This window comes from Lissotriton vulgaris, unplaced genomic scaffold (genome assembly GCF_964263255.1).
Source record: "Lissotriton vulgaris unplaced genomic scaffold, aLisVul1.2 SCAFFOLD_829, whole genome shotgun sequence".
Classification (NCBI taxonomy): Eukaryota; Metazoa; Chordata; class Amphibia; order Caudata; family Salamandridae; genus Lissotriton; species Lissotriton vulgaris.
Window position 1 is genome coordinate 22,744 of NW_028248543.1, and position 12,640 is coordinate 35,383.

Consider the following 12,640-nt stretch of genomic DNA (forward strand, 5'->3'; position numbering starts at 1 on the left):
GGCTATTAGGAGTTCCTCTACTGTTGGGAAAGAGGACAGTTCTGTCATGTTTCCCAGGCCAAACTGAGTGTGGGAATTTATAATGAACTTTCTCAAGAGTTTTCGGGTTTGCCCCAAGCCTATCATATTGAGTATTCAACTAAGGAAAGACCAAATAATTCTATTGAATGCTTTATCTACATGAAGAGGTAATATGGCGACAGGTATTTTTCTTTTATTTGAGTTCTCGATCAATTGGAGAACCCAAATGTTTTTATCTTGCGTATAAACATCAACTGATCTGGTTCAATTAGAAAGGGCATGACGGGCAATAGTCCATTTGGTAAGATATTTGAAAATCTTTGTACATTAGGATTTAAATGATCTATTTGTCTCTATGGTGCATGAGTCTGCAGGTCGGCCAGATTTATGAAGCAGGGTAATATGTGCTTATGTCATCAAAGGCATGACTTCTTTAGTTTTAAGGAACAAGTAAAACATGTTTACGAGTCTCAGGGTCTGCCCTTTACAGAAGTGTTTATAAAAGACGTGTTAATCCATCTAGTACTGGGGTTTTATTGAGGTTTATATTTTTATCACCTTGGAGACTTCTTCTAGGGGGATTGGGGTCTCCATTGCTTCCTTACTGGCGGTTGATAATTTGAGCAGTGTAACTAATACCAAGAAACCTTCTAGTATACAGCCACCGGTGGGGGGAGCTCGGGGACTTGTAGGTGAGTATTGACTAAGCATGGCAGGAAGGGGCTCCAGGCCTTGGTAGCAGAGGATGATTGCACATCTAGGGACATGTTCTGCCACTTGTGTTTTGAGCATTCATGGATATAGAGGGCGGTGTGATTAGATACCTGAGCCTTACATATATGTACACGGAATGGAGTCAATTGTTTGGACTTAGCCTTGGGGGGGGGTTAGAGGGGTGTTTCTCATTGGAGTACATTTGGCCAGCATGCTGGTCCTGTATCTCCTTTATTGGTGTACTGTGTGTAGTACATTGAAAATACGAATAAACAGATTATTTAATAAGAAGGCTTCTAGTTTCACCTGGCCCACCACGTACAGTGCCCTCTGATACTCCATTGCCTTTTCCCTTCAGGTTCGCTGTTGCTCTACCATTTTATTTCCAGTTTGCCCTGAGAAAGGATGCTGTTAAGGTCTTTAGTATTGAGTATTCTATTGTCAGTGACTGCTATTTTAAAACTTCTATCTAGCCAGGGATCTGCCTTGTTAGCTTTATCACTGAACTTTTGTTTCAGGCACAGAACTGTCGTTTCCAGTTTCTCTGTTGATTACAATCACATTGAATATTCAGGCATGGTATTTCCCTTATGGTGTTCAGGAGTCTGAGTCTAAATAATTAGCTTTTACCGATTTTAAATCTGCCTCCACTCTTGCTCTTGTCAGATTTCAATTCTGCTTCTACTTTGTTCTCTCTGCAATGCAATGGCCTCTGATAACTCTCTTAAATGTGTCCCAGAGGACGCTTGGGGACAATTCTCCCTTATCATTATTCTCAAAGCACTCTTTAATCATGTCTAATATGTTTTGGGTTACAAGTCCATCGTTCAGGTGGTATTCATCTAATCTCCAATTCTCTTTTTTTATTAGATCTTATTATCATCCTTATTAGCTGAAAACATCAACTGGGATCCCCATGCCAGATCAATTCTTGATAAGGATCTTTGAGTGTGAGAGAAAAAATGAGTGCTCTCTCCTGCAGATAGTTTTCTCTCCAAATATCTAAAAGGCCCTACTTGCATTTTCAAACCTAACGTTTGATGTTTTTCCAAGTATATATCTATCCTGAGGGTGTCTGTCTAGTGTGTCGTATGCCACAGCAGGTCCCTCAGTGCCCACTTCTTTTTGCATGGTCAATATAAAGGCTTTCTCCCCTTCATTCGGTGTGTATTTGGCAAGTGACGGTAGGTCTTTCCCACCCATGTTCCCAGATAAGTATACAAATGTAGCTTCCCTTGTGTTACATAACCTCATAAACCATGAATGAAAGATCTGTATGTACTGCCAACATACCTCCACTTGTCTTAGTATCTGCTTTTGGAAAATATTGCAGTAGGTATAATTTATTTCGCGTAGTGGTGCATATTTTTGTATAAGCTGGGTTTCCTGAGTACAGATTATGTCATGGTGTTCAGCCTTCACTCCCCTCCAAATTTTGAGAGTCTAAATAGAGGAGTTCAGGCATATGACATTCCAAGAAAGTAGCTTCACCATTTGAATGGAGCAGTGTATGTATAAATAAGTACATCGTAACAGAAGAGCAGTTAGCATTTCTTGTAATCCTTTCCCAGATATTACTTGATTACCCTATATGTGTCATCCCTCCTTCCACCCCCACCCACATCTCCCTCAAATAAGACAACTAAACTTCTGCTTTGCAACATGAAATCCACTCTTGTGGGAAGGGATTAGATACATCCCTGATGCCATGATGAACACTCCTTGGCTAACCACTCCCCTACAAATTATCCTAATCCTTCCAGTGACACCTGTACTTTAGCACTGAAAACAAAACAAGCATTGGAAATGCAATAGTTCTCGCATTAGAAAAGTTGGAGCTATTGGTCTTGTAAATGACAATTATTTTATTTATGTGTTGGTTTTTAAAATAGCTAAATTGATAACTTTGTCATTTACAATGCCAATAGTTATAACTTTCGCGAATGTGACACCTATAGCATTTGTAATGCAACATGTTTTGTATTTACATGACTTAGATGTATTGATATTACAAATAACAATGGCTTTTCATTTTTTCAAATAATTAACACTTAAATAAAAGTGATTGCAATTTATAATGGCAATAGCTTAAACTTTTGAAAATAACTTTTGTGTATTTATTGTGATGAAAATTCAAGAACAGAAGTGAAATATTAACTTTTTTTGTGACATTTGTAATAAAGCTTGAAACATTGAGAGAACATATTTGAATGAGTGATGCTGTATGCTATGCTATGTTTTGTTTTGCTATCCTATGCTTTGTTTTGTTATGCTATGCTATGTTTTGTTATGCTTTGTTATGCTATCCTATGCTTTGTTATGCTATCCTATGCTTTGTTATGCTAGGTTTTGTTATGCTATGCTAAGCTTTGTTTTGTTAAGCTATGCTGTGTTGTGTTATGCTAAGCTATGTTGTATTGTGTTTTGTTATGCTATGTTTTGCTATGCTTTGTTTTGTTATGCTATGCTTTGTTTTGTTTTGTTATGCTATTTTTTGTTATGTTATGCTATACTATGTTTTGTTATACTATGCTGTTTTGCTATGCTTTATGTTATGCTATGCTTTGTTTTGTTATGCTATGCTATGCTATGCTTTGTTTTGTTATGCTAGGTTTAGTTTTGCTATCCTATGCTTTGTTTTTTTATGCTATGCTATGTTTTGCTATCCTATGCTTTTTTTGTTATGCTATGCGGTGTTTTGTTATGCTATGCTATTGTTTGTTATGCTATGCTGTGTTTTGTTATGCTATGCTATGTTTTGTTATGCTATGCTGGTAAGGGTGTGTGAGGGTGTGTGAGTGTGTGTGAGTGTGTGAGGGCGAGGGGTGTGAGGGTGAGGGATGGAGGGTGAGGGATGGTGTGTGAGGGTGATGGGTTGTGACTGAGGGGGTGTGAGGGTGAGAGGGTGTGAGTGTGTGAGGGGGTGTGAGGGGGTATGAGGGTGAGGGGGTGTAAGGGGGTGTGAGTGTGAGAGGGTGAGGGGGTGTGAGGGTTGAGGGGTGAGGGGTTGTGAGGGTGAGGGGGTGTGAGGGTTGTGAGGATGAGGGAGGGTGAGTGATGGTATGTGAGGGTGAGTGATGGTATGTGAGGGTGAGGGGGTGTGAGGGTGAGGGGGTGTGAGGGTAAGGGGGTGTGAGGCTAAGGGGGTGTGAGGGTAAGGGGGTGTGAGGGTAAGGGGGTGTGAGGGTGAGTGGTGGTGTGTGAGGGTGAGGGGGTGTGGGGGTGTGAGGGATTCAGGATTGCTACACTGTATTCCGTTTGCAGTTTAGTGCGAATTGGAGCAGCCCTGTCACTGTTAATCTTACAGCAAGTTGATGTATGAAGAGTGTATTTGGTTAAGCTTAACGTGCCTGGCAAAACTGTTGTTGAAATGTATTTTGAGTTGGATTGGAATTGTTAGTTGTTGTATTTTGTGGCGTGGAATTGTGTGGAATGGAGTGGATTTGTGTAGTGGAATTATGTGGCATGGTGTGCTGTAAATTATGTGGGTAGTCATTATGTGGTATTGAGTGTATTGGAATTATCTGGAGTGGGATTGTGTTTTATTAAGTGTAAATGTGTGGTATGGTATTTTGTGTTGTGGAGCTGGGAAATGGGCGAGGGCAGATGAGGAGAAAGAGGGAAATGAATAGAATGGGACAAGTAATGAATTGAGGAAGGAAGGAATGAATGGCAGGTGAAAGAAGATGAAGAGAGAATAAAAGAGGTGGAAATGGGGAGGTGGGAGCGGGATAACAGAATGAAGAGAAAGAAGGAGAGTGAGAGAATGGGGAGAGACTGAAAGAGAGGGGAAAGAATAGAAGGGAAGAGAGTGAGAGAAAAGACAGGAGAGAAGACATTACAAAGGTAGAGAAGAATAATGGAGAATGGAGAATCCTCCCTCCCCTTTCCCTTCACACAGTCATCGACAGCTGAGGGGGTTGTGTTGAATTTTTTTTTAATTGCTCCATCTGTTTATTTGTCATAATATCCATTTTGCAAAATGCCAAACAGCAGCAGAGAGACAGCAAGAGAGAGACGGATACTTGAAGAGGCATCAATACAGCCACCTGCACAGAGACTTAGAGAGAGGCAGCCACATCAACCACCCCCAACCCATCAACCCATCAACCCATGAACCACCCCCAACCAACGCTGCAAAGAAACTGGAACAAAATCACCATCGACCAGATCTCCTCATCGCTCCTTCTAAACACCCCAGCCCACTCTTCTAACCCAGACCAAGCCGCCACCAACTTCACCCTATGGTTATCCAACAGCGCCGACATCCTAGCACCACTGAAAAAACGTCAAAGCAAACCTGGCAGCAAGAAGGCCCCATGGTTCAACGATGATCTTAAGAAGTCCAAGAAACTCTGCCGCTCCCTTGAAAAGGCCTGGAAAAAAGACCCAACCACTAGCACCAAGGACGCCTTCAAAAACGCCACCCGCATACACCACCAACTAATCCGAAAGGCCAAGAAAACAGCATTCAAGGATCGACTAGACAACAACGCCCACAACAGCAAGGAACTCTTCAACATCGTCAAGGAATTTACCAATCCCTCGGCCAACTCCAACGACATCACCCCCTCTCAAGCCCTCTGCGACTCCCTGGCTTTATTCTTCCACAACAAAATTGCAGACATCCACAACAGCTTCGACAACCAACCCGGAGACCAACCCACCCAACCATATGCTGAACATTCACCCCCCTTGAACACCCTTAACGACTGGAACCCAATCTCCACTGAGGACACCATCCGCCTGATGAACTCCATCCACTCAGGATCCCCCACAGATCCATGTCCTCACCACATCTTTAACAAAGCAGACTCCATTATTGCACCGCACCTCCGAGACGTCATCAACTGCTCCTTCAACTCCGCCACCTTCCCGGAAAGCTGGAAACACGCTGAACTCAGCGCCCTTCTGAAAAAACCCACAGCGGACCCTACCGAACTCAAAAATGACCGCCCCATCTCGCTCCTTCCTTTCCCGGCCAAAGTCATCGAGAAAGCTGTCAACAACCAGCTCGCCGCTTTCCTCGAAGCCAACAAATCCCTCGACTCCTCACAGTCTGGCTTCCGAGCAAAACACAGCACTGAGACCGCCCTCATCGCAGCAACAGACGACATTCGAACTCTACTGGACAATGGAGACACAGTCGCCCTCATCCTCCTCGACCTCTCTGCAGCCTTCGACACAGTCTGCCACAGCACCCTTTTACAACACCTCAGAAACATCGGAATACAAGGAAAAGCACTTGAATGGATCACCTCGTTCCTCACCGGAAGAACCCAGAGAGTCCGCCTTCCACCATTCAAGTCCGAGGCCACTGAAGTCATCTGTGGCGTACCACAAGGATCCTCACTCAGTCCCACCCTCTTCAACGTATACATGAGCCCCCTCGCGGCCATCGCCCGCCAACACAACCTCAACATCATCTCCTACGCGGATGACACTCAACTGATCCTTTCACTCACCAATGACCCCAGCACCGCCAAAACTAACCTACACGAAGGAATGAAAGAAGTTGCCGAATGGATGAAACATAGCCGTCTGAAACTGAACTCAGATAAAACAGAAGTCCTCATCTTAGGTACATCCCCCTCTGCATGGGACGACTCTTGGTGGCCGGAAGCCCTTGGAAAAGCACCCATCCCGACAGACCACGCACGGAACCTAGGCGTTATCCTGGATTCTTCACTTTCAATGAACAGACAAGTCAGCGCCGTCTCCTCATCCTGCTTCAACATTCTTCGCATGCTCAAAAAAACATTTCGCTGGATCCCCACCGAAACCAGAAAAACAGTCACCCATGCTCTGGTCACGAGCCGACTGGACTACGGAAACACCCTCTACGCAGGTACTACCGCTAAACTCCAGAAAAAACTCCAACGAATCCAAAACGCCTCAGCCAGGATCATATTAGACATCCCGCGCAACGAACACATCTCTGGTCACCTGAAAAACCTCCACTGGCTACCCGTCAATAAGAGGATCACTTTCCGACTTCTAACCCACGCACACAAAGCACTCTACGAAATCGGACCAGAATGCCTCAACTCACGACTGTCCTTCTACACCCCCTCCCGCCAACTACGATCTTCCAGCCAAGCCCTCGCCACTGTACCTCGCATCAACAAGACCACCATGGGAGGTAGATCCTTCTCATACCTGGCAGCTAAAACATGGAACTCACTTCCCACTTACCTTCGCCTTACCCAGAACCACCTAGCATTCAGAAAGCAACTTAAAACGTGGATATTTGACAAGTAATCCTCCTCCCCAAGCGCCTTGAGACCCTCTGGGTAGGTAGTGCGCTATATAAATTCTATGACTTGACTTGACTTGACACAGCAAGTGACAGCCGCATAGAAAAAAGCTGCTGTGGAGAAGTATACCAGCCTGCCAAGAAGCATTACGTTTCTACCATTCCATCAGGAAGACGGGCAAAGACTTTTACCACTAAATAGCTATGATATTGGAGGGGCGAGCAAGTGTAACCTTATTCAGAGTTGTTGCGATTTATTACGGCACAGCCTGCCACAAAGTGCTGACCCTAAAGGAAGAATTCAAACTGAATTATACTAACACTGAAAGAAGAGCATCTCTGTAAGAAGATAGCCATGCATTTAGAATTCTAAGAAGATAACATTATAATGTTGAAAGCACTGCCGCGGACACCCTCTGCACGCAATCACTTGGAAAAGGTGTGTTGATTCCTTATATTGTTTTCCGCAAGCTGAAACAGGATTTTTCTCCAGACAGACCCAGGGGAAAGCGGCACAATAGTAGAAGATTTCTAAAGATGGGCAGATAATGTTAATGTCAGTTCTGTCTTTAGATGCACTCCCGGATCTTCCACCGCTGTTTCCGTGGAAGCAAAACAAAGAGCCCTGCCTGGAACAAGTCTGGAATTCGGGGGAATGCAGTGGTACTTAAAGTGTTTGTGCACAATGTGCTGGGAAGAGTGGAGCAGAGAACGTGCTGAAAACATCTCTGGGGAAACGGAGCACTTGGGAGAAGCCACGGCACCAGTTGCTACGTTTAATGGTGCCCAATCCTGAAAGTGCTGGTCACGGTTTCTCCAACAAAACTGTGATTCTTAAATGAATACTGAGTTATATATACCTCGGCGTCCTGAGGGAGCTGTTAAGGTATATTACCCCACCATGTAATACACTGTCGCCTGCACATGTAATACTTGTTAAGCTTAAAAGATAGCTCTGAAAGGGTAATGCTGAGCCTACGAAAAAAAATAACATGTGCATGCAATAGCCTTCCATCCGGCTGGACAGGCTCAGTGTAGCAGAGGGATCCCGCGGCCTTGAACTAAAGTCAGATAATTAGGTGCAATACATGGCAGCTGAAGGCAGTGACGGGTGGAAAGCAAAGCAGCTCCAGTCGGAGTTGTGACACGATTGGATTGGCTCAGTGCAACAGAGGGACCCCGCGGCTTCACATCAAACCAAGATAAGGAGACACGGCCGGCCGGCAGGCCGTGAAACTGAAAGCACGGCCGGCCGGCCGGGAAAGCCTTTGATGCCGCAGGGGGTGGAGCGGCACCAAGCTGGACAACAGATGGCTGACGATTTGATGCTGTGCATGCGCATTTTAGGTCAATGCGCTTGCGCATTGACCTAAAAGCGCACGGGCACAGCATCAAATCGCCAGTTAGTTAAAGTCTGTTTAAGCCCCTATAGTCTCGCTCCGCTCAATGCGCATGCGCATTGAGAGGCGAGACCTGAAAATAGTCAGTTGTTGTCATACATGCCATTCACTAGATCAGTCCGATTTTCTTGTTCAACTGAGCCCCCACCCCAATCCTTCTTTGTCCTCTGTGTACAAGTTTTGCAGGTCACTTTGCTTGGTTGTTAGGGCTTCTCTCATTTCTCCCACAGAAGTCATCTCAATTCCTTTATCTCCTGAGTAGCAGATGCCTTCTTGCCCTTCCTCCACAGTGCATCTTGTGTAATATTTGTAATCTATTTTAAACCTCAATGTGAAAGGGAAGTCCCATCTGCAGAGAATCTGTCTTTTCCGAAGCTCCATTGTAATGGACATCAATGCTCTACTTATGATTAGACTACTTTATGAAAAGTCTTGGAATAATGACCCAGAGCTATCCTTGAAAGTGAATTCCTTAAATGTCCTTGCTTCTCTAATATTCTTTTCTTTCAATTGGGATGACCCAAGTTTTGCAAAATTATCTTTGCGTTGATATTAGACCTGGGCGGTAAATTCCGTTCCGCTTGTGAAATTTGCGGAAATTGGGTAATTTCGCGTTCCGCGGAGAACGCGGAATTGCCAAAAATTCCACTGCATCGCGGATTTTTTTGTTGTTTGCGCTTTGAAAATGCGCGTTTGCAAGGTATTTCTCCCCGAGCACGCAAACAGTGTTTGAAACAGGAAAAAAGCATTGCGAACAGGCGGAACAAGCAATCCTGCGTGTTCTTGGAACTTTTGCGTGCTCACGGAGATTTTTTACCGTTTCGCGGAGCGCGACTATGCAAATTCCACCCACCCCTAGTTGAGACCCTGGGCTTTCCTTAGTGCTCTCACGCTGTGTGCACTCACAATTGGTATTGTTCGGACCTTTTTCTAGAACAGTTCTGAACAAATGACACAAAACTTTTTAATATCATAAACCCCTTCAACTTCCTTTACATTGCAAACTCTGATGCTGCCCCTCTGTGATCTAATTTCCAAATCCATGTATTTCTCTCTCAAATCTGTCATGTCATTGTCCAAGCAGTTGCTGGTAGACTGAGATATTTCAGTTTCCTGTCTCAAGCTAGCAATGTCCTCCTTGTTTATTGCAACTCTTTTTTCTCTACACTGCCCATTTTATTTGTCTGCCATGTTTGCTGACATTTCTCCCTTCACGATTCAGAAAAGGGGGTGGTGATGAACAGAGTGTCTGAATTAAGCAGACCACTCTTACCCAGTCCAAAGATCAGGGCTTGATCCATCGCCGTTATTTATCTCACTGCACCATCCCAGTTCAGAACCTGGCTATATGAAAATCAGTCTGTCCCTGGCCCAGTGCATCATGGGAACAGGGCAGACTAAACTACCAAGCCAATTCTTCACCAGAAAGGAGACAAGCTACCGGGGGCCGGTTTCTGGCATTTCAGCCGTCGTCGGCCCGGCTTGCTTGAATCCTGATGGTGCAGTGAGAAAGGGACTCATGTCTGAGTATACCCTGCCACACCTATAGTGGCCAAAAACGATTCAGAAAAGGGGGTGGTGATGCTAAAAAACGGTGAATGATCAAGCCCTGATCTTTGGACTGGGTAAGAGTGGTCTGCTTAATTCAGACACTCTGTTCATCACCACCCCCTTTTCTGAATCATTTTTGTCCACCATAAGCGTGGAAGGGTATACTCAGATGTGAGTCCCTTGCTCATTGCACCATCAGGATTCAAGCAAGCCGGGCCGAAGACGGCTGAAATGCCAGAAACCGGTCCCCGGTAGCTTGTTTCCTTCCCAGTATAAGAATTGGCTTGGTAGTTTGGTCTGCCCTGTTCCCATGATGCACTGGACCAGGGTTAGACTAATTTGCATATAGCCACGTTCTGAGCTGGGATGGTGCAGTGAGCTAAAAAACGGTGATGGATCAAGCCCTGATCTTTGGACTGGGTAAGAATGGTCTGCTTTATTCAGACACTCTGTTCATCACCACCCCCTTTTCTGAATCATTTTTGTCCACCATAAGCGTGGAAGGGTATACTCAGATGTGAGTCCCTTGCTCATTGCACCATCAGGATTCAAGCAAGCCGGGCCGAAGACGGCTGAAATGCCAGAAACCGGTCCCCGGTAGCTTGTTTCCTTCCCAGTATAAGAATTGGCTTGGTAGTTTGGTCTGCCCTGTTCCCATGATGCACTGGGCCAGGGTCAGACTAATTTGCATATAGCCAAGTTCTGAGCTGGGATGGTGCAGTGAGCTAAAAAACGGTGATGGATCTAGCCCTGATCTTTGGACTGGGTAAGAGTGGTCTGCTTAATTCAGACACTCTGTTCATCACCACCCGCTTTTCTGAATCATTTCTCCCTTCAGGCTTTGCAGCTGAGCTGTGATTGAGTCAGATATTTTCAGATTAAACTCTCTTAGGTAAGGTTGGAAATCTTCTTTGGCAGAAAGGAGGTGCTGTTTTTTTTTCTTTGTGGCTGTTCAAGTGAATAAGTCACGTTACTTTTAAAAGTTTACAGCTTTTTCTGTGCCTCTACATATATTCCTCCAGCACTTTTTAAGGTCTTTCAGTGCGGTGGTGGATTCCAGTCAATTAATAATTGGGTGGGAGGTGAAAGTGTTAAAAAAAATACGTCTCTTTGAAAGCGCCTTCCTTGTCGTCCATGCAGAAGGATTCCTTTAAAACTTCTCTTACAGCCTGCAAGTGGCCCAACCAAACGTCATCAACAGTTAAGTGCTGGACAAACCATTATAAAGTCAACCTTGTAATTAAATGTACCAGCCAAGTCAAATACAGGAAATAAAAGGTGGTTTCACAAGGCATAGAATGACGCGTAAGACACAGCGTCTAAGTAGATATTAGCATGAATATTAGGACGTAAAACCTCCTAAGACATACACTTATAGCGAAAGGTAACAAGGTGCTTATTAAGAGCTCAAATGTAGGCACTCAGCCTGCTTGGCATCCTGTGTGAAACATAAGATTTGTTCGACTTTCATGCCAACTTGCTCTTTTACTTGGGTGTGGTTCGCTCCATTATTCCTTCTAAATGTTCCTTTCGAAGTGTAATTTGTGCAGACCCAAAGCAGTTAATGCAATTTCTGAGTACCTGGCAGATGTTGACGTTCCCGTGAGCTGCTGCATGATGTAGCAGAGTCCTTCCTTCTGAGTCCGTGTAACTGAAAAACACACGTTTACCAAATGAATGACACGGGGTGTAAGGATTTTGGGAAACAATACAAAATAACTCGAAATAGTGCTTGGCACATTCGCGAATTTGCCACCAACTGTTATAAACATTAGACCAGAAGCGTGAAAGAGAAAATTATTATTTTCCACTAATTATTGTCCACATTCATGTTTTAACATTTTATGTCTGGTTGGCACCCTCGTGATCAACAAGCATTGGCAATGGCAATCGGCCTCACCTATACACAGGGCCACTGGAATTATGCAGCAGGGATGGACCAAGTTATGCTTCAGGCTTGAGTACATTATGTGGCAAGTAAAGGCAAATTATGCCATGTAGTGCGGCATATTTATGATGGTATTACTTCATTACTTTTACATTTTTATGCTTGTTGACACTGCCTGGGCATTGGTTGCACGTCATTAGTACCAATTTAACACAAAAATATAGTAATAATCAACAGAAAGGTGACCAGTCCAGCTTTGCAGCAGGCTTTCCACTGCACAGCAACACTTGTTGCGTTTTCGTGACTTTTGAACCTTTCAGCTAGAAACAAAATTTGTTTTTGTTATATTCTCCAGATTATGAAGCTAAATGTGGGTTATGCGGCAAATCTATACTAATACGAAAAATGCTGTGGATCCAGAATTGCATAAGTCCAGTGGCCCTACCTATACAAAAAAGCAAGACCGATTGGCATTGCTAATGCTTGTTTATAGTAGTCTGTCGAGAACGATGATGTATCTTCCACATTTCTGTTGTTCTTCTAGTGACCAGTCAGTGGCACTAAATGGCGGTATAGATGTTTGTTTAGACCTACATGTTGCAATGCTGTGCTTAAAGCAGGCAGAATCAGGAACCTACAGATGGTGAAACCAATGAGCTCCTGTGGGTGGAGCAAACATATAAAGGGAGGAAATCAACAAATAGGAGCACGGCAACTGAGTTTGACAAGAAAGCCATCTAATCTTGAGCAATAATTGGTTTTGTGGAGTGTGGTATACAATGCGGTCTCTAGACAGATAGCTGGAGCTGT

General features: G+C 44.2%; 1 protein-coding gene across 4 annotated transcripts in view; it reads right to left on the reverse strand.

Annotated features, from left to right (window-relative positions):
* LOC147664064 (uncharacterized) overlaps positions 1-12,640 on the reverse strand; it is a 392,091-nt gene that overhangs the window by 6,176 nt on the left and 373,275 nt on the right. For all 4 annotated transcript variants that reach the window (XM_086950007.1, XM_086950006.1, XM_086950005.1 and 1 more), the window contains one exon: positions 11,524-11,593. In XM_086950007.1, coding sequence (XP_086806133.1) covers positions 11,524-11,593 — 70 coding nt within the window. The remainder of the gene's footprint in view (positions 1-11,523; positions 11,594-12,640) is intronic.